General features: G+C 36.0%; 1 protein-coding gene and 1 long non-coding RNA gene across 10 annotated transcripts in view; one reads left to right on the plus strand and one right to left on the minus strand.

Moving 5' to 3' along the window:
- Positions 1 to 23218, plus strand: part of LOC111090540 — a 71362-nt gene that overhangs the window by 39232 nt on the left and 8912 nt on the right. For 3 of the 6 annotated variants that reach the window (XR_005372226.1, XR_005372223.1, XR_005372225.1), the window contains 2 exons: positions 15297 to 15379; positions 22058 to 22158. This is a non-coding gene — a long non-coding RNA (uncharacterized LOC111090540). Of the gene's footprint in view, positions 1 to 15296; positions 15380 to 19330; positions 19395 to 22057; positions 22159 to 23218 lie in introns of those variants that run through there. The other 3 variants (XR_005372224.1, XR_005372228.1, XR_005372227.1) reach the window with 2 other exon arrangements.
- The window catches only part of ASXL2 (ASXL transcriptional regulator 2), a 151244-nt gene that overhangs the window by 23251 nt on the left and 104775 nt on the right, over positions 1 to 23218 (minus strand). For 3 of the 4 annotated variants that reach the window (XM_038560975.1, XM_038560974.1, XM_038560973.1), the window contains 4 exons: positions 14284 to 14399; positions 10644 to 10773; positions 9720 to 9863; positions 1484 to 1647 (listed from right to left, as the gene is read on the minus strand). In XM_038560975.1, the coding sequence (XP_038416903.1) occupies positions 1484 to 1647; positions 9720 to 9863; positions 10644 to 10773; positions 14284 to 14399 (554 nt within the window). Of the gene's footprint in view, positions 1 to 1483; positions 1648 to 9719; positions 9864 to 10643; positions 10774 to 14283; positions 14400 to 14483; positions 14600 to 23218 lie in introns of those variants that run through there. The other variant, XM_038560976.1, reaches the window with a different exon arrangement.

The following is a 23218-nucleotide window of genomic DNA, read 5'->3' on the forward strand; positions in this document are numbered from 1 at the left end:
GAATTCTAGAGATAAGCCTTAGTTAGGTCCTATCTTATTCCCAACATCATAACCTGAGTCTTTAAAAAAAAAAAAAATGAGAGTAATTCGTAATGAGAAATTCTTTAAAAACTCTGCAGAAAGGTCAGCCTCCTAACTTGGCATCCCCGAAGCTGTCATTTCCTCAAGAATTTTTAAGGAGGGAAAAGCAGTCCTGGGAAGGATCAGCTTTACTTACTTCTTTGCCCTACTGCTGGTAGTATATATGACTTACTTGGTCTCTCTGGAAATGGAATCTGACCTGCTTTCCTACTTGCTGATTCACATGACTATGCAATGAAACTGGTATCAATACAGTTTAATAGATAGTTTTCAAACTTAGAAATATTTTGTTTTTTCATAATTTCTGAGGATGATGTGTGTAAACTCAACTTATTCTTCTTTAATCTCTTATTACAAACCAGGATATAAATCTAGTCTTCTTACTGTAAACAGGGAAAACTCACTCTCTTCTTGTTTTTATAATGATTAGGAAAAAAGAGGAGGGCCTACCAGATTACTTAGAACACACTATGTATTTGGAAATAATAGAGTTTTTTTATATTCTCAGAAAAAAAAACCCCTCGAGTTGAATAAACCTTAGAAAAATCATAATTGTCCTATCTTCCTTTTGTAGAGAAGGAAACAGGTGATCAGAAGGGAGAGTGACTTACTGGTCACTCTTTCCTTGATAAAAGCCTAAGTCTCAGATCTTGGCCTTATCCTTTTTTTTTGTTAGGTTTGCTTGTTTGTTTGTTTATTCAAGAGAGACACACACAGAGAGGCAGAGACAGAGCCAGGGGGAAAAGCAGGCTCCATGCAGGGAGCCCAATGCAGAACTCGATCCCAGGACTCTGGGATCACACCCCGAGCTGAAAGCAGATGCTGAGCCACCCAGGTGTCCCTCTTGACCTTATTCTTGACCAACCTAAATCTCTCTGGTCCCGATCTGAACTTTTCCCAAGCCTTTGGTATTTCTTCTAGCTATCTTTTTTTTAAGAGTATAAACTATATTGGGTTTTTAAAATTCTTTATTATGAAAGCAAGAAATGTTTTTGTTAAAAATCTACCAAAACATGAAAATAACTACATTCTTATTCCCTTCAAACAAATCAAAACAAAACAAAACACTCAAAAGTCCCTGTTAAATGTCCTAAGCAAGACAACTCTTCTTTCTGGACTGTATTCAATGAATACCTTACCTCCTACTATGATAGCTACAAAAATCTGACCCCCTAACCTTGACATTCTGATAAGTTTTTTCCTTTTGAAGGCTTACAGGGCAAAAGTATTAGGAACACTTACATAAAAATATTCTTACTTGTTTGATTACCTTTGATACCACTTCTTTCCAAGTCTACATAAAAAAAGCTATTCAAAAAGTCTCAAGGAGTTCTAAAGGAGATGAGTGAACAAAGCCTCAGAAGGTTTTTTTTTAAACTGCTTATGCTTAAAAATAACACACCTGTCGATCCACCTCTGGCAGTAGTAAAAGCAGTCGCTGCTGGCAATCTCCGGGAAGGACTGAAAAGGTGTGTTTGTTGATCAGTGCTCGGAGATTTGTATTAACCAGAATGGAGTCTGGTGTCTCAACATCAATTTCAGCACATTTAGTCCTTTTCATCTGCCCTACAAAGACAGGGGAAAAGAATCATTTGGGCCTCCTTTACATTTTTGTTTCTATCTAACATATAGCTTACCCTGGGCTGCAAAAAAATCATAGTTATGACTACTTAAATATCACACAGTGAAGAAGGGAACACTTAAGGTTTTTAGAAATTTCTTCTAAGACTAACAAAATCAAGGATGACACATACAATGATAAAAAAAAAATCCAGAAAAATTCAGATCTATATATCATACTGAGATCCTTTTTCCCTTCCCATGAAAATTTTTTTATCAATTTTAAATTTTAATTTTGATTACCCCAAAAAAGTTATAACTGAATAGCTTCATGATTTCAAGAAACTTAGTCACAATCAAAAGATTAGGGACTTTCAAATGACTGACAGATTTGAGTATCCAAAGGTTTCAAATGTAAATGGCAAAAAATATTATAAACAAAAGACTAACTTGACAGAAACATTTGCCAGTCATGACAAAACTTTATTACTATTCTTCATATTAAAAGTGCATCTATATGGGGCATCTGGCTGAGTAGGTCGGTAGAACATGAGACTCTTGATCTCAGGGTTGTGAGTTCAAGCCTCATGTTGAGCATAGAGCAATAGATAGATATTAAAAAAAATTTTTTAAGTGCATCAATAAATAAATATGAAAAAGAAATACCACCATTAGAAAAGTGAGCACAGGAAATTACAGGTAATTCATAGTTAACTAATCATAAACATATGCTACAGTATTAATATTTTTTAAATGCCAGTTAAACCAATGAACTCTTTTTTGCCTATCAAAATGGCAAATACTGCAATATAGTAATGAGACTACACAGAGAAAAAGCACAGACTACTCTCAAATACCGCTGATGGGTCCCAAATTTATATAATCGTATTAGGAAAAAAAATTAATAATATATACCAAAATTTCATGTGTGTTGAAATCTTTTTTTTTTTTTTAAGATTTTGTTTATTCATGAGAGACACCGGCAGTGGGAGAGGCAGGCTCCTTGTGGGGAGGGGAGCCCAATGTAGGACTCAATCCCAGGACTCCATGATCACGCCCTAAGCTCATCCACTGAGACACCCAGTGTCTCTGTGTGTCAGAATCTAAGATCCAGAAATTTTATCTTTAGAAATACATGCACAAAACTATACAATCCTGAATGTGGATAACCTCTGTTCCTAGTTGAAGGTGAAGCAAAAGTAAGCTCTCTTAAGAGGAAAGGATTTCCCTTAAGTTAGGCCCACAGAATTCCTATAAATTAAAATCTCACAGACTACCCCTGACAAACCAACAGATGTGCACAGAGTCAATAGAAACAAAAAATAAAAGGTTTAGACCTAAAAGTACTACTATCACTGAAACTGTCACAGATAAAATACAGAACGGTGCTGCATAAAATATTAAAGAAATAAAGAACGTGATTGTAAAGATGAGGATACAATAATTAGGAATGAACACAATCAGGTCTCAGTAAATTTCAAATAATATTAGTAGTAATTATAACAATAATAATCAATAATAGCAGCAACAAATGCTTCTGTAATGCTTCATTAATGCCAGGCACTAAACACTGACCATGTGTTAACTTGTTTATTTCATAATTCTATAAAGTAAGAAAGTATAATTATATATTTCACAGATGAAAATGAAGCCGAGGCATGGTAAATAATTTGCCCAAAATTGTACTATTAGGTTACAGTGCAGGAATTTGAACCCAGGCATTGTGCCTTTAGAGGCTGTTGTTTATCACTATATAGAGGTAGAGCTATCATAAAGTCCAGCCAAGTGCCCCCAACTCCCTATATATTTTAAAATTTTTTTTATTTGTATTCAATATAATTAACATATACCAAATTATTAGTTTCAGAGATAGAATTCAGTGCATACAACACCCAGTGCTTATTATATCAAGTGCCCTCCTGAATGTCTATCCCCCAATTACCCCATCTCCCCACCTCCTCCCTTCCAGCAGCCTTCAGTTTGTTTCCTAAAGTTAAGAGTCTCTATGGTTTTCCTCCCTCCCTGTTTCATCTTGTTTTCATCTTATTTTACTTTTCCTTTCCTTCCCTTATGTTCATCTGTTTTGTTTCTCAAATTCCACATGAGTGAAATCATATGGTATTTGTCTTTCTCTGTCTTATTTCATTTAGCATTATACCCTCTAGTTCCATCAACATCATTGCAAATGGCAAGATTTCACTCCTTTTGATGGCTGAGTAATATTCCATTGTATACATATACCACTTCTTTATCCATTCATTTGTCAATGGACATCTTGGCTCCTCTACAGTCTGGCTATTGTGGACATTGCTGCTATAAACATTGAGGTGCAAGCGCCCCTTTCAATCACTACATTTATATCCCTAGGGTAAATACCCAGTACTGTAATTACTGCATCATAGGATAGCTCTATTTTCAACTTTTTGAGGAACCTCCATACTGTTTTCCACAGTGGCTGCACAAGCTTTCATTCTCACCAACAGTCTAAGAGGGGTCCCCTTTCTCTGCATCCTAGGCAACATCTGTTGTTTCCTGACTTGTTAATTTTAGCCATTCTGACCGGGGTGAGGTGGTATCTCATTGTGGTTTTGATTTGGATTTCCCTGATGCTGAATGATGTTGAACCTTTTTTCATGTGTCTGTTAGCCATTTGTATGTCACCTTTGTAGAAATGTTCGTGTCTTCTACCTATTTCTTGACTGGATTTTTTGTTTTTTCAGATGTTGAGTTTGAGAAGTTTTTTCCCTTTATCTGATAAGACATTTGCAAATATCTTCTCCCATTCTGTCGGTTATCTTTTGGTTTTGTTAACCGTTTCCTTTGCTGTGCAAAAGCTTTTTATCTTGATGAAGTCCCAATAGTTCATTTTTGCTTTTGTTTCTCTTGCCTTTGGAGACATGTCTAGCAAGAAGTTGCTGTGGCTGAGGTCAAAGGTTCTCCTCTAAGATTTTAATGGCTTCTCTCACATTCATGTCTTTCATCCATTTTTTAATTTTTGTGTATAGTGTAAGAGAGTGGTCCAGTTTCATTCTTCTGTATGTGTCTGTCCAATTTTCTCAAAAATCCCTATATATTTTAAGAAAATTTTTAAAACTTCAAAATAACTCCTGAGACAAAGGAAAAATCACAATAAAATATTTTTAAAATTTTCAAATTGAATGATATTAAACACAGCATTTGAGAGGTGAAAGTAAATATCTCCAAAACTGAAAAAGTATCAAAATATATAAAATGAAAAGTACAGGTTTCTACATTCAAACCCCGTCCTATCAGAGATGATATTTTTAATTTGAATAAATGAAATCACAAAATACATATCAATTATATTATGTCTTTTGTTTCACTGAATATCTTGAACTACTTTCCAAACTACAACCTACAAAGCCATCTCTTTTTGATAGGCTTCACCATATTCCAACATATATACCATGACTCATTTAATTAGAAACCCACTGATGATCACATAGGTGGTTACCATTTTTTGGTTTGCATAAACAATGTTGCTATGGCTCTAGGGACTGAGAGAGCAGCATCCTAGTTCTGCTTCCCCATATGACTGATGAAATGAGTGTCAGCATTCCTTTAATAGCTTTTGCTAATTGTGCATTCATTTTGTACCTTCACATGAGTCAAACTCTAGTTAAAATTCTTAAAACAAATTTTTTAAAGTAAGCCCTATGCCCAATGTGGGGCTTGAACTCGTGACCTGGAGATCAAGAGTTGCATGCTCCACCGACTAAGCCAGCCAGGTGCCCCACTAAAATTTAACTTAACTCCTTAAGTGAGACTGAGAAGTAGTTGTAAATTATATTGATGTATTCTTGATCAAATAGTGTCTGCGATATTTTTGTGTTCCTTACACTAACTGGCTCATTTCTAGAATTTAAAGTTTAAAAAAGTCCTCCAGTTTTGGTAAAGTTGGGATGCCTGGGTAGCTCAGCAGTTGAGCATCTGCCTTTGGCTCAGGGCGTGATCCTGGAGTCCTGGGATCGAGTTCCACATCGGGCTCCCTGCATGGAGCCTGATTCTCCCTCTGCCTGTGTCTCTGCCTCTCTCTCTGTGTCTCTTATGAATAAATAAAATCTTAAAAAAAAAATAAAGTTGACCTTTTTTCCCCTCAGTTTAGGTTGCTGTATTTTATCATATTATACTTGAAATGTGAGCTATGTTTTTTTTTCTGATTAAATCTGGGATGTAATATACTATTAATTTTTACTGAAGTTGTCTAAAACAAATTATATCAATGTAAACTAAAAAGATTTCATGTGAATTATCGAAATTTAGCTTTATCATTTGTTTTACATAAAATGTACAGCTTCTTCCATACATTTAAAAAATACTCTTTGGGGGATGCCTAGATGGCTCAGTTAAGTGTCCAACTCATGATTTTGGCTTAGGTCACAATCTCTTGGGTTGTGGGATTAAGCCTGGAGTTGGGCTTTGTACTCAGTGAGGAGTCTGCTGGAGATTCTCTCCCTCTGCCTCTCCCCCTACTTGTGCGTGCTCTCTCCCTCTCTCACAAATTTTTCAAAAAAATGCTCATTGTGGCATGTGCTGTAAAAATTCCCATCTTATTTCCGTTAATGCTTATTTGCATGACAAGATGAACCTGCATTTACTTCTTGGCCATTAAGTGAAACTTAAATGCATCATGCCTTCTTTCTTATGATTAATTTTTTCTAGTTTATAGTATGGAAGTTGGAAATTCTCAGTCCATAATTTCTCAATTTTTTACATTGACATCTCTACTGCAATTGAATGAAAACAGTAAAACTGTTTAAATGCATTTAAGTAGAATATAATCTCCATAAGGAAGAAACTTTGTTCAGTTCATCACATCTCTAGAAAACTGTGATTTGGCATATTAGTGTACCATTTACAAGTATTTATGTAATTTATGAATATTTTTAATATTTGGCAGTGGAATTAATAATCAAAGGATATGCTCAGTTTATTGCAGAATCGCCCCTAAGAAAAATGCACCATTTTACAGTCCACCCAGAATCAAACCAGACTTTACAAAGAGGCTGTCCGGTTGCTGGAATAAGGACAATAGGCAAAGAAGCTGGCATCCCCAGCAAGTTGTAAAATAGGTTCTTAACATTTCATTGCATATATTGTGCCTGATAATCTTTGAATTATTTCTCCTCCTGCCTTAACATCTCACTTAAATGTCTTCTTGGGGAGAACAAATTCGATAGGTTCTGCTTTTTGCAGGTGCCAGGAGACACCTAAGCTACAGCTCCTGCAGGACTGGAAATGCCTCTACATCTCTATAACATAGCATAATCTTCCAAGTGCAATATAATTAAAATTTAAATCAAACCCAGAAAGGCAACTGTTGGATTTCAAGAATTCCTTTTTCTTTAAAGGTTTATTATTTTTAAGTAATCTCTACACCCAACATGGGCCTGAATTCACAACCCCGAGATTAAGAGTTGCACTCTTCACTGAATGAACCAGCCAGGTCCCCCCAGATTTCAAGAATTCTGACTTGTTTTTTAATTTTATTATTATTTTTAAAAATTTATGTATTTTGGGGGGGGCACATGCACATGTGAGGGGGAGGGGTTAGAGAATCTCAAGAAGACTCCCTGCTGAGTGTGGAGCCTGACATGAGGTTCCATCTCATGACCCTGAAATCATGAGCTGAGCTTAAATCAAGAGTTGGATGCTGAAATGACTGAGCCATTCAGGTAGCTAGCTAGCTAGCTAGCTATCTTATCTATCTATCTATCTATCTATCTATCTATCTATCTATCTATCTATCTAAATTTATTCATGAGAGACACAGAGAGGCAGAGACATGGCAGAGGGAGAAGCAGACTCTTCGAGGTGCACCTGATGTGGGACTCGATCCCAGGACGCCAGGATCACAACCTGAGCTAAAGGCAGATGCTCAACTACTGGGCCACCCAGGTGTCCCTATTTATTTATTTTTAAAAAGATTTTATTCACCCATTTCAGAGAGAGAGAGAGAGCATGAGTTGTCAAAGAGGCAGATGGAGAGGGAAAGGCAGATTCCCAGCTGAGTAGGGAGCTCCACATGGGGCTTAATCCCAGGATTCTGGGATCATGACCCGAGCCGAAGGCAGATGCCTAACTAACTGAGCCACCAAGCCTCCCAACTATCATTTGTTTTTTTAATAAATAATTTTATAAAATCAAAAAACAAAAAATTAAGTCTGAAAATATTAATTCTGTTCTCATACTTAATAGTTTAGAAGGGTCTGGAATATAAATGGTCATAGAATAACTTTTCCTTTGAATTTTGTCAGCATCCCTGTACTACCCCTTCAGCTTCTATTCTGCTGCTGCTACGTTTACCATCTCAATTTTTACATCTTTGTATGTGAAGTATTTTCTTTCTCCTTGGTTGCTTTTTTGTAATATTTTCATTATCCTGGATGCTTTGAAATTTCAAAGAAACGTGCCTTGGAACAGGTTTCTTTTTATTCATGTTTCTTGACATCAATTATGTAGTTTCATCTTTGGAATCTGGGGCTTTCCATTCCCTGGAATTTTCTTGTATGATTTTTCTTATTATCTTATCCTCCCCTCCCCCCTTTTAATTTCTGTCCTTTCTAATGGTTCTACTATTTTAGACATCAGATATCCTAGATTGGTATTCCAGTTTTCTTACCTTCTCTCTACTTTTGAATCTCTCTTTTGACTTATGTTCAGAGATATTTCTTCACCTTTCAGTATTTTTTTTTTAAGATTTACTTATTCGTTTGAGTGAGTGAAAGAGAGCAAGAAAGCATGGGGTGTGGGGGATGGGGGGGAGAAGAAGAAACTCAAGCAGACTCTGCGGTGAACGTGGAGCTCAACGTGGACCTGATCCTACAACCCAAGATCACAACCTGGGCTGAAACGAAGCGCTAGACACTAAACCAACTATGCTACCCACCCAGGCACCCCACCTTTTAATATTTCTATTTTTTTAAATTTCAGCTACCTTATCTGTTAATACTCTCTTTATTTTTCAATTTTTAAAATAGTCTCTTTTATGGATGCAATATCATCTTTTATATCCTTCTGTGGATATTACAGTTTTTGATGTTATTTGTTTTAAATATTCCTGAATTGCCTGTTTTTTCTGAATCTGTATTTCAGATTCTGTGTCTCATAGTGGAGGTCTTCTTCAAAGATGATTGTGAATAATCACAATGAAAACAAAGGCATTAAAAAAGGCTGACTGGCAATTTAGGGTGCATAGGTGGGTCTTATAGACTGGTGAACTTCACAAAAGTATGACCCAGATGATTTCTATTTAGTATGAAATCTATAAATTTGCCTGCAGATTTTCTTCTGAGGTTGTTCACTGTTTTTAGGCACCAACCCACCCATCTCCTGCTGGAACATCAGTGGGCTGGAGGGAAGGAAGTAGTGGTGACAGGAACATGCCTTACTACTAACATTCTGGAAGTCAAGCAGAAGGATCACTGTTAGTCTTTATATTTTTCTTGTTTCCCTGATATCAGTACATTGCCTCATTATCTGTCCTCAGCCACCACTGTTATCTCTGAGTTTGTAGTCTATATGGTTTTATCACCTCAAAATAAACCTACCTCCTGCTATGGTAAAGCATCAGACTGCTTCTTATTAACTTTCAAAAAAGGCTCTTCTTTTCAATCCTAGGCATCACCCTTCCCCACTGTGATACATGCTGTCTCCTATTCCTGAATCTTTCTGGTGTCTGCAGCCTTAGCTGGCTTATTATTGGTATCTGTTGCTAGGCTCGGTGAAAAATTCCATCTAGTCTTCATCTTTGAAAATCTCTTGACTGCTTGCCCATCTGTTGTCTCTTTATTTTCTTCACCCTTATGGATCTAATCTTTTGGATTTCCATATTCCCATCTTAGTGGGATTTCAGAAGGAACAGGCAAAAAGGGTCAATTTACTATGTTTAATTATGAGTCCTTCTACTTCTCTGTGCAAAGAAATAAGACATAAATAATGCTAGACAAAGCAGCCTATTGTCAGAAAAAGAACTAAACCACACAACAGCTGCTGAAATTCAAACACACAGTTGACAAATTAAGATGCGGAACCGAAGTTTTTGTAAATTAACTTACGTGTGTGGAGCCTGTCAGATCTCTGGAATGCCTTCTTCCCCAAGCCTAACAAGGGGTTTTCCACTTGAACTGAACAAGAATAGCTAGAGTTTGAGTTCTGAGGGCTACTTGACTGCCCATCAGATGGCTTTCCTTCCCATATTGCTAAGAGAAAAAATATATCAAAGACTGGTGACATTAGGGTTATAGACAGAAATCAATCAATCAAACACAAACTGAAAGGAGTTACATATGAGGAAATGTGACCCTGCAAATGTGTTTTGAGTCTGCAAAATCAGAATTAAAAAGTAAAATAAAATCCCTTCCTTCCCCCCAGCACATTATTTGCTTCTGGTGGTAAATCTCCTTCCTAACAAAATGCAAAGGTCTGCAGAACACCACTTAAATTTGGTAGGCCCATGTAATCAGCTAGCATCAAAATGAACTGTGTAATAAAATACAAACTCTGTATCTAATCTGGTTTTGATGAAAAATAAAACAAATAACAATAACAACAACCAGAATCCAAAGGACTGTGTTTATATCCAATGGAAATTCAAAGGTAGCCAATATTCTTAGGAAAATTTCCTATCTTTAAAGGAGAGACTGGTGAAGGTTAGTCTCAGTGTCTTGGCAACATCAGCTCTGTAAGGTCACTGATTAGAGGCTTCCAAATATTACTAGATTAGAAATCCTGGAAGTCAGGCATTGATTTCATTCTAACATGCAAATATCGCCAATTTATTTTTTCATAACTGCATGATGATTCTGCATAAATTTTCCCATTTATGCTGAATGGATTTATATCAATGATCTTGCAGTAACAGGCTATGTAAATAATCCGAGCAACTTAAAAATAAGTATATGGTATACAAACTGGAAAAATGGTATAAAAAAATACTAGAAAAAGAAACTTCCAATGGAAATACACCCAAGTCTGCTTACCAGGTTTGGCAGGTACAGAGTCACTGGCTGCTTTGACAGTCTTGAGAGAAAGAGGCTGGTTGGAGGAGATGGACATGCTTGGCCTGCATTGTTGTTGCTGCTGCTTCTTCTGCTGTTGCTGTTTTAGAGCCTATAAAAAGAAACTCTATAAGCAACAAAATAATTTTTTAGTAAAAACACAGTGAAGGACTGCTTTTTAAGTGGTGAGGAACATGCTGATCACCCAATTTCTTTGAAAGCTATCAAAGTAAACAAAACCCTAAATGAAACCAATTAAATGCAAGGCCAAAATGATACTTAAGAGTTTGAGTATTTTTTGGTAGTATTACTCCTGTATATAAATGTGAGAATTAGTCACGAACATTTTTAGAACTTAAAAATCACCAGTAATGCACAGACTTCTCGTAATTGTAGCAGCAGAAAATTAGAGGTTTTCAATCATTTCTGGAAATAAAATTCTAAGCCTTCAACCAAAAAAGAGACTCATTTGCATTAGCTCTATGTATAAATATAAATATTTAGCTTACATATATTTCAGAGGTGATACATGTGAACAATAGATGTTAAGTAATTACTTGATTCTGATCTCCTGTAAGAGCCAAAGACCAAATCCTCATAATTTATAGCAAAGCAGTAAATAGAAGGGAAGGAAGGTTGGAAAACATAGTATGATTTCTTCTGGCTATTTCAGCATATTTTTATTTCTATAATGTTTCTAGTTTGTAGAATACTCTAAACTATTTGGAATGAATTAGAAGACAGTTAACTAATTAAAAAAAAAATAGAAGAGAGTTAACTTCCTAGAGTTTAGTCATGAAAGTATATGAAGGCAACTTTTTAACTCAAGGTTTAAAAAAAAAAAGACACAGAAATTAAGAAAGTAAAGCTACATTTCAGGAAAACTTTGGAAACCTATGACCTTGCTAAATTGCCAGTTTAAGTTTTAACCTTTAGACCATCATGCAAAAAAGTGTGGGTTAACTGGCTACTTGGTTCCCATTACCTCTTCACACTCATCTCAGGCTATGTTACATAGGCAACGACTGATCTTGACCTAAGCTGCCAAAGGGAAAAACTAACTGAGTGAGTCAGGGATCTGGCTGGCTTACATTCACCTTCAACATTTATAAAAGCCAAGGCAGGAGTACAATGTATAAAAAATGTCAGTGTTGTTTACTGATTATAGCTTCTCTCTCATTCTCTGCAATCAGAACAGAAAATATTCATAGGCTTCCTGGGTGGCAGCCAGTGGGTCTTTCCTAGTCTCTCACAATATCCACATCATTCCAGGTTAATGCAAAATTTAATAGAACCATTTGATCTCATCTATTCCTGCTGTGAACATGTAAATTCAGATACATGATGGAAACAGAGTAGCTTATAGCCTAAGAACTGTACTCAGTTTTCTCCTCCCTAAGTAGCTTACAAACTCTGTTCCTATTCTATTTTAAAATGAAAAGAACAACAATAACAAAACCCTCATATTGTGATAAAGGATACCTTATTTTGAAGTAATTTTTCTCACCTAATACTATAAAAAGTATACAATGGAGGCAAGGTATTACTTTACATACCAACAACCTAATAAACGTATTTTTCCATACTGGTATTCTTTAAAGAAAATACATTTGACTCTTGGGATTACAGGAGTATAATACAGGAGTAGTAAACATGTCATGCATTTTCTAATAAGGTTTAGAAAAATACATGCCTTTTTTCCTGTGGAAAGAAGCATCACATACTTCTTAAAATCTTCTAAAGAATTTATAAAAAAACAACTGCTATGAGATTATCCAGACAGACAGCAATCAATGCTATCAAATTCCGAAGCTTTTAATAAAATCACTTTTGTTTTAAATACTTCCTTTAATACTTTAAGATCTACATAATTTTTAAAATTTCAATTATATAGATAATACACGATTACATCTTTACCATTTAATTCAAACATAAAGCTAAACCCTCTTGACCACTCAGTCTTGCCCCCTCGTCTTCAGAGATAACTACAGTCAATTTAATTTTCCTTACTGAGCTTTTCTTACACTGATGTATGTCTCTATTAAAAATACATTGTTTATCAGTGGTATCACGCTCTAAATGTTGTAATACAACTTAAATTTAGTGAATCAACATTATAGTGTGGTGATGCTTCCATGTCTATATATATAAAACAACCACATTACAAACTTTTAATCTTGTATCATTGTCCAGCATATAGATACACCATCATTTATGAAGGAATTCCCTGATATATATTTGGTTACTTGCAAGTTTTTGCTATTACAAGCATCAATACAAATATTTTTCTGTGTGTTTGTAATTGGTATGTATATCTGTATTTTTCTAACCTAAGTTCCAAAATGTTCAAATGCTTAGTCATGAGGTATGGGCATTTAAAATTTTAATGAAATTTTAATAGATATCACAAAATTTCTTTCCAAAGTAGCTATATGATAGTTTATATTTCACCAGCAACTACCAGAAGCCATTTTTCTACACACTTGCCAACATCTGATAAAGTTCTTTAGTTTATACGAATCTGAGGATAAAAGAAATCTGTTAATGTTCAGTTAATTAGTAGTGAGTTTATATTTACTGACCATTTGCATTTCAAAAAAAAATGTTCTTTGAAAAGCCCAATAACATAGACCAATGGCAAGTAGCCCTAGGGAAAGAGATACATTATAAATGAACAACAATGAGGAACAAAAAAGAAACATAAAAGAATGCTACTACAACTTTATGCAAATATTTTTAACAGTCAAGTGAAATGGACCATTTTCTAAGAGAAATACATATCCAAAATTAAGAAAAAACATTTTTCCAAAATTAGCTGAAAAAGCAGGAATCAAATGAGACCAGTAACAGATGAAACTGAAATGCTATGAAAACAATTCTATGATTGTTTTCCAAAAATCTAGAAAAATGCAGAGAGCTATCCAACTTTTTTTTTTTAAGATTTTATTTATTTATTCATGAGAGAGACACACACAGAGAGAGAGAGACCAGGCAGAGGGAGAAGCAGGTTCCATGCAGGGAGCCCGACGTGGGATGTGGGACTCGATCTCAGGTCTCCAGGATCACGCCCCGGCTAAAGGCGGCGCTAAACCGCTGAGCCACCCGGGCTGCCCCCAACTTTTTAATGCTAGAATCCTGATTCCAAAATTGTACAAGAATTGTACAAGAAAACAGCAAAATCCAAGCAAAAGAAAAATCTATCATATTTAAAAACATGTAACAAACATGTAGAATTTATTGCTGACAGCTAAGCATGCGTTACCCTAGAGTACCTAGCCTCGGAAGTCTGTGTGTTCGTAGATTTAAAGAGAAAAGCAACCTGACCCTCTCAATAAATGCTGAAGAAAACAAACCTGAAAAGTTCAACACCTATTCACAATTTAAAAACCTCTTAGCAAATTAGGAACAAATGAAGAGCTTTTAAACCATGATAAAAAAGACTAGCTACCACAAACCTATAACACAGAAGTCCATAAATTATTAAATCCGAATTGGAAAACTGCAAGAAATTTTTCCTCAAAATTAGGACCTTATGTCCTTTCAAGAAATTTCCAATGCCTTCCAGAATCACGAATTTTTAACATAGATTAGACTTTTGATAAACAGAGATGAGCATAATTACCTGCTTTAGTGCCTTCTTGCTGTGCTTCTGTGATGGAGAAATGACTTTACCTGCTGGAATGGTGGGTGACGGGCAGCCTGACTGGGGAGAGGATGGCTGTGACAGTCTAGACGATACTAGTAGGGGGAAAATGATAATAAAAAATGTGGTTATCAGAGTTGGTATCAAGCACCATTCCTTCCCCAATCATATGCTGCTACCTGTATTAAGAACTGTGACCAAACACTTTTGGGAAGGATCTTCTTTTTGGAGTTCTACTGCAAACAGCCTCCCTTTTCAGTTTATTTCCTCAGAAAGCTCTAGTGAAGGATGATAGGATGGGGAAGGGATGTGTGTTAGTATTCATTACTTTTCATTCTGTGATTTTTCAATAGATTGATTGAAGCAGGAAGCAGAATATAAACCATGAGTCATCAAATTAGATAAAACTCAGAGGAGATTCTAGAGCTTGTTGGACAGTATGTATGTTCTTAAGGTAGATCTAATGACAACATGATATTGTGAAAGAGCCCAGGACTGACTGAATGGGTCCCAGTTTTCCTTATCTTTAAAATGAAAGTAATAAGGCCATTCTACTTCAAAAACTCTACTGTAGCTTTAATTCTTATATTCCTTCAGCTCTTAAAATCAATAGTTTCAGGCCTGCCAATGTGAGAGGGTGCATTAGGATTTCTCCAATAGAAGCAACATACACTTGCATAGGGTGTAACCCCTCTCTACTTCATCACAAGTTGTTTTATATCTCATCAGAGCTTAGCCAAAGCTAAGATGTAAATGAGGGTTTTCTCTTCAGAAGCCTATATACCCTATTTTTTTATATACCTATTATAATAAAACAGCAACTAGATTTTTATGTTCTGTAAAGTTCAGTAGTGAATTACTCATGATAAAAGATAACCAAAATATGCTGATTCAGACCCCTTAATAATAGAAATAATAAAAAATAATAATCACTACTGCTAGGGATGACTCTGGAAGAGTACATGCTTACTAACACCTTCTCTTTTCCATAGTAACTGGACAAAAAGGCCTGGATAGCAAAATGGCATTTCATGGTATGGCTAAAGAGCTTGAAGATACCACATAAAGTATGCTGGTAGGTAGCTACTTGACATAAAAATGCAGAAGCATCATAGTTCATGGGAATACACAAGTTTGGGAAAACAGTTTTTCAACAGATTCTTGTATGTCCTAAGAAAGGAATACACAGTAGATAACATTTAAAGAGGACAACAGCAGACAAGAGTAAGATGATGACTGATCATACTTGGCATACCCGGCTTTCAACTCCAATCCTTATGATAAGGTTTATATATGGGAAAGAACTGACATGTGGTAAGCATGAAATTAAAAAAAAAAAAGTTTGTTGTGATTTATCATACAAACATAAAAGTTGGATAATTCCGGAGATAACTGAGCAACAGAAAGAAACCACATCCTCAGTCTACTTACATTGACCAATTTTTTTAAAATGACAGCTTTACAGAGATATGATTTATATAATATACAATTTACCTGAAGTGTAAAAATTTTAATAGCTTCGGTTAAAAGTTGTAAAACCACCACCAGAATCAATTTTCACCACCCGTCTAAAAGTCCTGTACTGGCTGGCTATCACCTCTCTTTCCCCTAACTATGGCCCTAGTGCTATGCAATTACTAATCTACTTTCTGCATCTGCCTATTCTAGACCTTTCACATAAATGGAATCATACAATATGTGCTCTTTCGTGACTGGCTTTTTTCACTGATCATGTTTTGAAGCTCGATCCATACTGAAGCATGTATCAATACTTCTTATCATCGAATAACAGGCCATTTCATGCATACACTGCATTTTGTTTATTCATTAACTGATGGACATTTGGGTTGTTTCCCCTTTTGGTCATTCTGAACAATGATATGAAGGTCATTCATTAGCATGATTTTGTATTGAGACATATATTTTCAATTCTCCTGGGTTCAGATCTTAAAGTGGAAGTTCTGGGTCTTATATCAACTCTATATTTAACTTTTTGAGGAACCGTCAAAATGTCTTCCAAACTGGCTATACCATTTTTACAATAGTACAGGAATGTGTGAGGGTTCCAATTCTTGTCAACAACTGTTATTTCCTGTCTTTTTTTTTTGACCAATGTTTTTAAAGGGACATAAAATAAATAGACTATTAACAAACATTTGACTGTTCATTTTCTTTTTAATGGTTTGCAGAAATCTGAAAACATACATTTCCTAACCCTCAAGCACTGCCTGACAATAAACAGAAAACAAACAAAATAATTCCATTAGACTATATAAGAATTCCATTTTGCAGCCTGAAAAAGAGACAATAAAGCTATCTGTAATTGCCAGGGCAAACTATTTGGACTGTTCCCCCTTAAGGCAAAAACCTTTTCTATCAAATGAAACATAAACATATCTCAAAGCCAGCTGAAATAAATCATGAAAATTTCAGGACCCACCAGTAGGGACTATCTCCCAGAATTGACTAAATACAGGTCTCAACTTCTATGAAACTTAAACTTTGTCCTAACTTTTAAATATTAAAGGCTTAAACACATGGTGAGAAACTTCTCTCTCATAATTACTTTTAGTGGCTACAATCTCTTCAGACACATTTTTATTAATAAGGGCAAACAAAAGTAACTATCTTGTATGCATCTAACAGCATGCTAGGATCATTTTTACAGCATTTCAAGTGGGTACAAGTCCTCTTTCTATTCCCATCCAAACTCCTCCAATTCTACCTTCAGAAATAACTAGATAATATGTTTGGGTTGGCACCTTACTGACATTTTTTCTATACACACAAGGAAATACAAAAATGTTTTATAAAGGACATATATTTATTTTTTTAAGGATTTACTTATCTGAGACAGAGAAAGAGAGAGAAGTACAAGCAGGGCTCAATCCAAGGACATATATTTATACATAAATTTCAAATATATACATTTTTCTGTATATTGTAATATTATCTAAATTTTACGTATCAGGAAATATAATTAGTTTGCAGAGGACTCAGACAGTAAGGGGCACAGCCAAGATCCAAACTCAGTATATTTTCAGAATGAGTGGGTACTTGTTGTGGGCTGAATGGTGGCCACCAAAAAGTTATGTCCTAATCCCCAGAATCTGTGCATGTTACATTATTTGGAAAGAGTCCAGATGTAATTAAGGCTCTTGAGATGAGATCTTCTTGGATTATCTCAGTGTCCTAAATCCAGTGACACAGAGGACAGAAAGAAAAGAAGGTGAGGTGAAGACAGGCAGAGATTGCGTGATATGGCCACAAGGCAACTCAGTCAGCAACCAGAAGCTAAAGAATACAAGAACCAGAGTTCTCCCCTAGAGCCTCTGTAGAAGTGTATCCCTGCTAACACCCTGATTTGACTTCTGGCCTCCAGAACATGAGAAAATAAATTTTTGTTGTTTTAAGGCACCTCGTTTGCTGTAATTTGTTATAGCAGTTTCAAAAAACTAATAGTATGTAAAACTGATTTTAAACTGTCACTATGAACCTACAGATGTTTATGTATTTGAAATGTTTAAGTCAAAAACAATCATCACAAATTTGGCACTCAAACTGGGTCCCCCTCTTGGGTTGGTGGGAGAGCTTTCAAGTTGTAAACCATCTCTGGGACATGGCCTCAGCAGTATCTAGCTGCTTCCTCTCTACCTGCCACAGAGTCTCATGCAACCTTGCATATTTTTTTGCCCTAGTTGGATCAGCCACTTCTCCAAGGACCCTGGAGACCCATTTAATCGGAAATGTTATTAAAAACCATAAAAAAATAAAAATAAAAAAATAAAAAAATAAAAACCATGTGCTCGGGGCAGCCCCGGTGGCTCAGCGGTTTAGCGCCACCTGCAGCCCAGGGCCTGATCCGGGAGACCCAGGATTGAGTCCCACATCGGGCCCCCGGCATGGAGCCTGCTTCTCCCTCTGCCTGTGTCTCTGCCTCTGTGTGTGTGTGTGTGTGTGTGTGTGTGTGTGTCTCTCATGAGTAAATAAATAAAATCTTTAAAAAAAAATTAAAAAAAATTAAATAAACTTAAAAAAAAACGTGCTGCACGATACGGGGTGCTCACTGTTATGGGGTTATCACTGGTTCTAGGACTTTTCAATAATTAGAACAAGAAAGGTCCCTTTTTTTATAAAGAGAAAAATAAGTTCATGCATAGATGCCAAATTCGAATTTAAGATGACAGGACTGTCACTTAACTTTTCTGATTCTATAATTCTATCACTTCTCTTCTCCCCTGATAATCCTGCTTCCTAATAACATTACTGTAATTATTAATTTGCTTTCTACTATAGATCTAATTTCAAAGAAAGTATACCTATATAATTCCTGAAAATGAGACTACTAAATGTAGTTTAAGGATTTCTTGGTGTCTGATCTCCTATAACTAAGATATATCCCTAGAAACTTACTTATGTCATTATGCCACAAATTTGACATACACTCGAGTTTGCTTTGTTTTGTTATTTCTAGAAAGTATATTTTAAAAACTTGTTTTAATTATGTAAAGTGATAAAACAACTTACTTCCATATGAATCTAGCTCCCTCCATTGTTGAGACCCCTTTATTACTTCTCTTCCCATTTAAGAAATCATTTATATTAATTTGCATCCTTCCATTGTTTTTTTACCTATATTTTTGTTTTGGTGAAACATAGTATAGACATTTTATTTTTTTTTATTTTTTATTTTTTTTTAGTATAGGCCTTTTAATACTTGTACTCATTTCTTTTTTTTTTTTTTTAAGATTTTATTTATTTATTCATGAGAGACACAGAGAGGCAGAGACATAGGTAAAGAGAGAAGCAGGCTCCCTGTAGGGAGCATGATACGGGACTCAATCCCAGGACTCCGGAACAAAGACACAAGCCAAAGGCAGACACTCAACCACTGAGCCATCCAGGCATTCATTTTACTCATTTAAGTAAAAAATCAACCACCATAAATTGTCCAGAATATTGATTTTTTAACTTAATATGTTCTGGGGAACATTCTAGAACAGAATACAGAGATCTTCCACATTCCTTTTAATAGATGCACAGAACTCCACTGAGCAGATGTACTATAATCTCTTCAACCAGACTGATGAGTATGTTGTTTCTTTCTGGTCTTTTGCTCTTATTACTACAAGGTTTAACCAGTGGTTCTTAAAATCACATGAGACACTATTATATACTAACCAAAGTCTAAAATTTTAAAGACTGACAATTAGTGAGCATGAGAAATAGCTGGAACTCTCATACATTATTGGTGGGAGTATAAATTGGCACAACCAGTCTGGAAAACTGTCTGGTAGTATACACTACAGTTAATTTTGCTCCCAAGTACATACCCAGAAAAAAATGAGTACAAAAACAAAAACAAAAAAGCCCAGACATAAAAAAAAAATTCACAATAGGCAAAAAAAAAAAAACAAACTAGAAATAGCCTAATGTTCATCAATGCAAAAATGGATAAGTAAAGGTACTAGGGAATAGTTACAGAATACTATACAATTTCAAGAATCTGATGAATACACGCAAAAATATGGATGAAGACTTATAAAATTATTCAAGGAAAAAAAAAACATGATTTAAGTTTAAAAAGTTTCTGGTTCTGTTCCAGACATGTCTTATCTATACTATCAGAAATTATTATAGTGGTTACTTTGAGGCAATGGTTATTACCAGAAGGGAGCACAGAGAGGGCTCCTGGGATATTGACAATATTTTGTTCTTCGTTGTTTTTTTTTAATATATATTTTTAAGCTTTTTTATTTTTATTTTTTTCCTTATTCATGAGAGACACAGAAAGAGAGGCAGAGGGAGGAGGAGTAGGCTCCATACAAGAAGCCCAATGTGGAACTCGGTCCCGGGAATCTGGGATCACTCCCTGAGCCAAAGGCAGACACTCAACTGCTGAGCCACCCAGGCACCCCAGTGTTTTGTTCTTTGATCTGAATGCTGGTTCATGATGCGGTTCCATTTGTGAAAATTCCACAAGCTGTATACTTACAATATGTATACATTTTTCCTGAATATATAACTTAATCAAAATTTTAAACAGACAAAACTGATCTATGTTGACAGAAGAAGGGACAACCATCTACTTCTGAGGAAGGATGGGCAGTGACCGAGAAGCTGGCATAATGTCTCTGCAGTGCTAGCTAATAAAGATCATTATGGTTCACTGTTTACTCAAGAAGGTGGAGTTATTTTCTAATCTCAATTCAAAAAAGGGGGAGACATGATCATTTTATGTTTTTCCTTCTTTAAAACAGAATGAAAGATTTTTCCTCCTTTCTTATTAAAGAAACACAGCATTCCCAAAGTTTATAAGATTGACAAATCATCTAAACCACTGCTATTCAAATATAGTCCAAAGCCTGGCCTGCTATTAGATAAATACAAAAGTGAGAGCATTTAGATATTTTCATAGAAAACTGACACTGCTGGGCCATTTTATTGTATTTTATGTGTCAGTCCACAATGGATAGAGAAGGGGAGAGAACAGTCCTTTGTGATGAAAAGTTTAAGAATAAACCAGCTAGCTGAGGAGGGGAAGATGTAGGGTAGGGGGTGTGTGGGAAGGGCATGGGAATAGTGTCCACAGAATTACAAAGTAAGGAACTAAGATTTACCAGGGCTACATTTTTAAAAAGATAAAGATATGAAGAATAGGACATTGAAAAATGAATATTAAGGCTGTATTTTAACTTCATCAAGCCCATTTATAATCCTTTTTTTAAAAGATTGATTTAAAAAATAATAAAATAAAATAAAAGATTAATTGATTGATTGATTGATGACACAGGGAGAGAGGCAGAGACCTAAGCAGAGAGGGAAGTAGACTCCCTCTGGGGCGCCTGATGTTGTCTTGATCCCAAGATCCGGGGTCATGACCTGAGCCAAAGGCACCCTTAACCACTGAGCCACCCAGGTGCCCTACAATCTTTTTTTAAAAACAAAGTATGTTTATTTCTTGGTAGGTAGTATGTGTGCTGCAAGAAATTTCGGTTTACAAATTCATGTGCAATATACATTATACTTCTTTGTTCGCAAATCAACACAAAGCAGTGGGAAATCAAACCTTTGTTATGATTTTTTTGCCTTCCCTCCATTGAATGTTTCCTGGGTTTCATAGACCACTGATTAGTGCTGGCACCCACACAGTGTTGACCCACAAAATCCCACAAGGACTAAGACATTGTTTATAATCCTATCTTACGAATCGGCACTTTGAGAAAAATAATCTCTCGCACTTCTGTACTATTGGTTTTACTTTTTACTTCAAATAAAACCAATTAATGTCACCAATTAATCTAATCCTGTATTAAGGAAATCTATTACCCAAAACAAATGATTTTTAACAGTGAAATGGAAATGAATTCTTTTAACCTATATACTAGTGATTAGAAATAAATTGAACTACCATAAACACAGAGGTTGCTTTTGGGCAACAGACTTGAGCAATGGACTGTAGAACAAGGCAAAAGGCCTGGGGGTGGGGGACTGGCTGAATAGACTGGCCCATCAGAGGACCCACTTCAAAATATCTATATGCCCTAACTGACCAATGGGCTACTTACAACCAGGCATAGTTACCCAAAAGAGGGAAGATTCCATACATCCTTATATCTCTTAACCGCACCCCCACTCTTTTAAAAACAGCCCTCACCCACCACCTCATGCAGATAGTCTCTTCTTTGCTGTCCTGCCTGCTGCTCCCTTGCAGTGTATTCAATAAACTTCTATCTCCTTTGTTCTGCCTCAGGTGAATTCTTCTGACTACCAGCACCACCAGCTTCCACCTGGATTGTCACTCCACATTTGGGGGCCCCCATCCAATTAGGAGAAATATCACAATAAATAACAGTAAGTAAAAAAAACAAATCAAAATTAACATATTTAGAGGTGCCTGGGTGGCTCAGTCATTTAAGAGTCTGCCTTTGGCTTGGGTCATGATCCCAGGTTCCTGGGATTGAGCCCCGGGTGGGGCAACCTTCTCAGCGGGGAGCCTGGCGGCTTCTCCCTCTTCCTCTGCCACTCCCCCTAATGTGCACTCCCACTCTCTCTCTCTCTGGTAAATAAATTTTAAAAAATATTTTTAAAGAACCAAAAACGAGCATATATAATGAACTGGAATTTATTTTTTTAAGATTCTATTTATTCATTTGACATAGAGAGTAAAAGTACACACAAGCAGGGGGAGTAGTAGGCAGAAAGAGAGGGAGAAGCAGAAGCAGGTTCCCCCCTGAGTAAGGAACCTGATGCTGGGCTCCATCCCAGGACTCTGGGACATAAACTGAGCCAAAGGCAGATGCTTAATCATCTGAGCTACCCATATGCCCAGTGAACTGGAATTTATTTATTTTATTTTTTATTTTTAAAAGATTTTTATTTATTTATTCATGAGAGATACAGAGAGAGGCAGAGACACAGAGGGAGAAGCAGGCTCCATGCAAGGAGCCCTATGCGGGACTCAATCCTGGGACTCCAGGATCACCCCCTGAGCCGAAGGCAAATGCCCAACCGCTGAGCCACCCAGGCATCCCTGAACTGGAATTTAAATAAAAACTTGAAAGAGGGCAGCCCAGGTGGCTCAGTGGTTTAGCGCCGCCTTTGGCCAGGGGCTGCTCCTGGGGTTCCAGGATCGAGTCCCACGTCGGGCTCCCTGCATGGGAGCCTGCTTCTCCCTCTGCCTGTGTCTCTGCCTCTCTCTCTCTTTCTCTGTGTCTCTCATGAATAAATAAATAAAATCTTTAAAAAATAATAATAAAAAACTTGAAAGACAAAAATAAAATAAAAATTTTTAATTTTATTTTTTAAAAAAGCTAATGTATTAACTTAGATTTTTTTTTTTTTTAAGATTTTATTTATTCATTCATGAGAGACACAGAAAGAGAGGCAGAGACACAGGCAAGAGGGAGGAGAA

The sequence above is a fragment of the Canis lupus genome, chromosome 17 (assembly GCF_011100685.1).
Source record: "Canis lupus familiaris isolate Mischka breed German Shepherd chromosome 17, alternate assembly UU_Cfam_GSD_1.0, whole genome shotgun sequence".
NCBI lineage: Eukaryota > Metazoa > Chordata > Mammalia > Carnivora > Canidae > Canis > Canis lupus.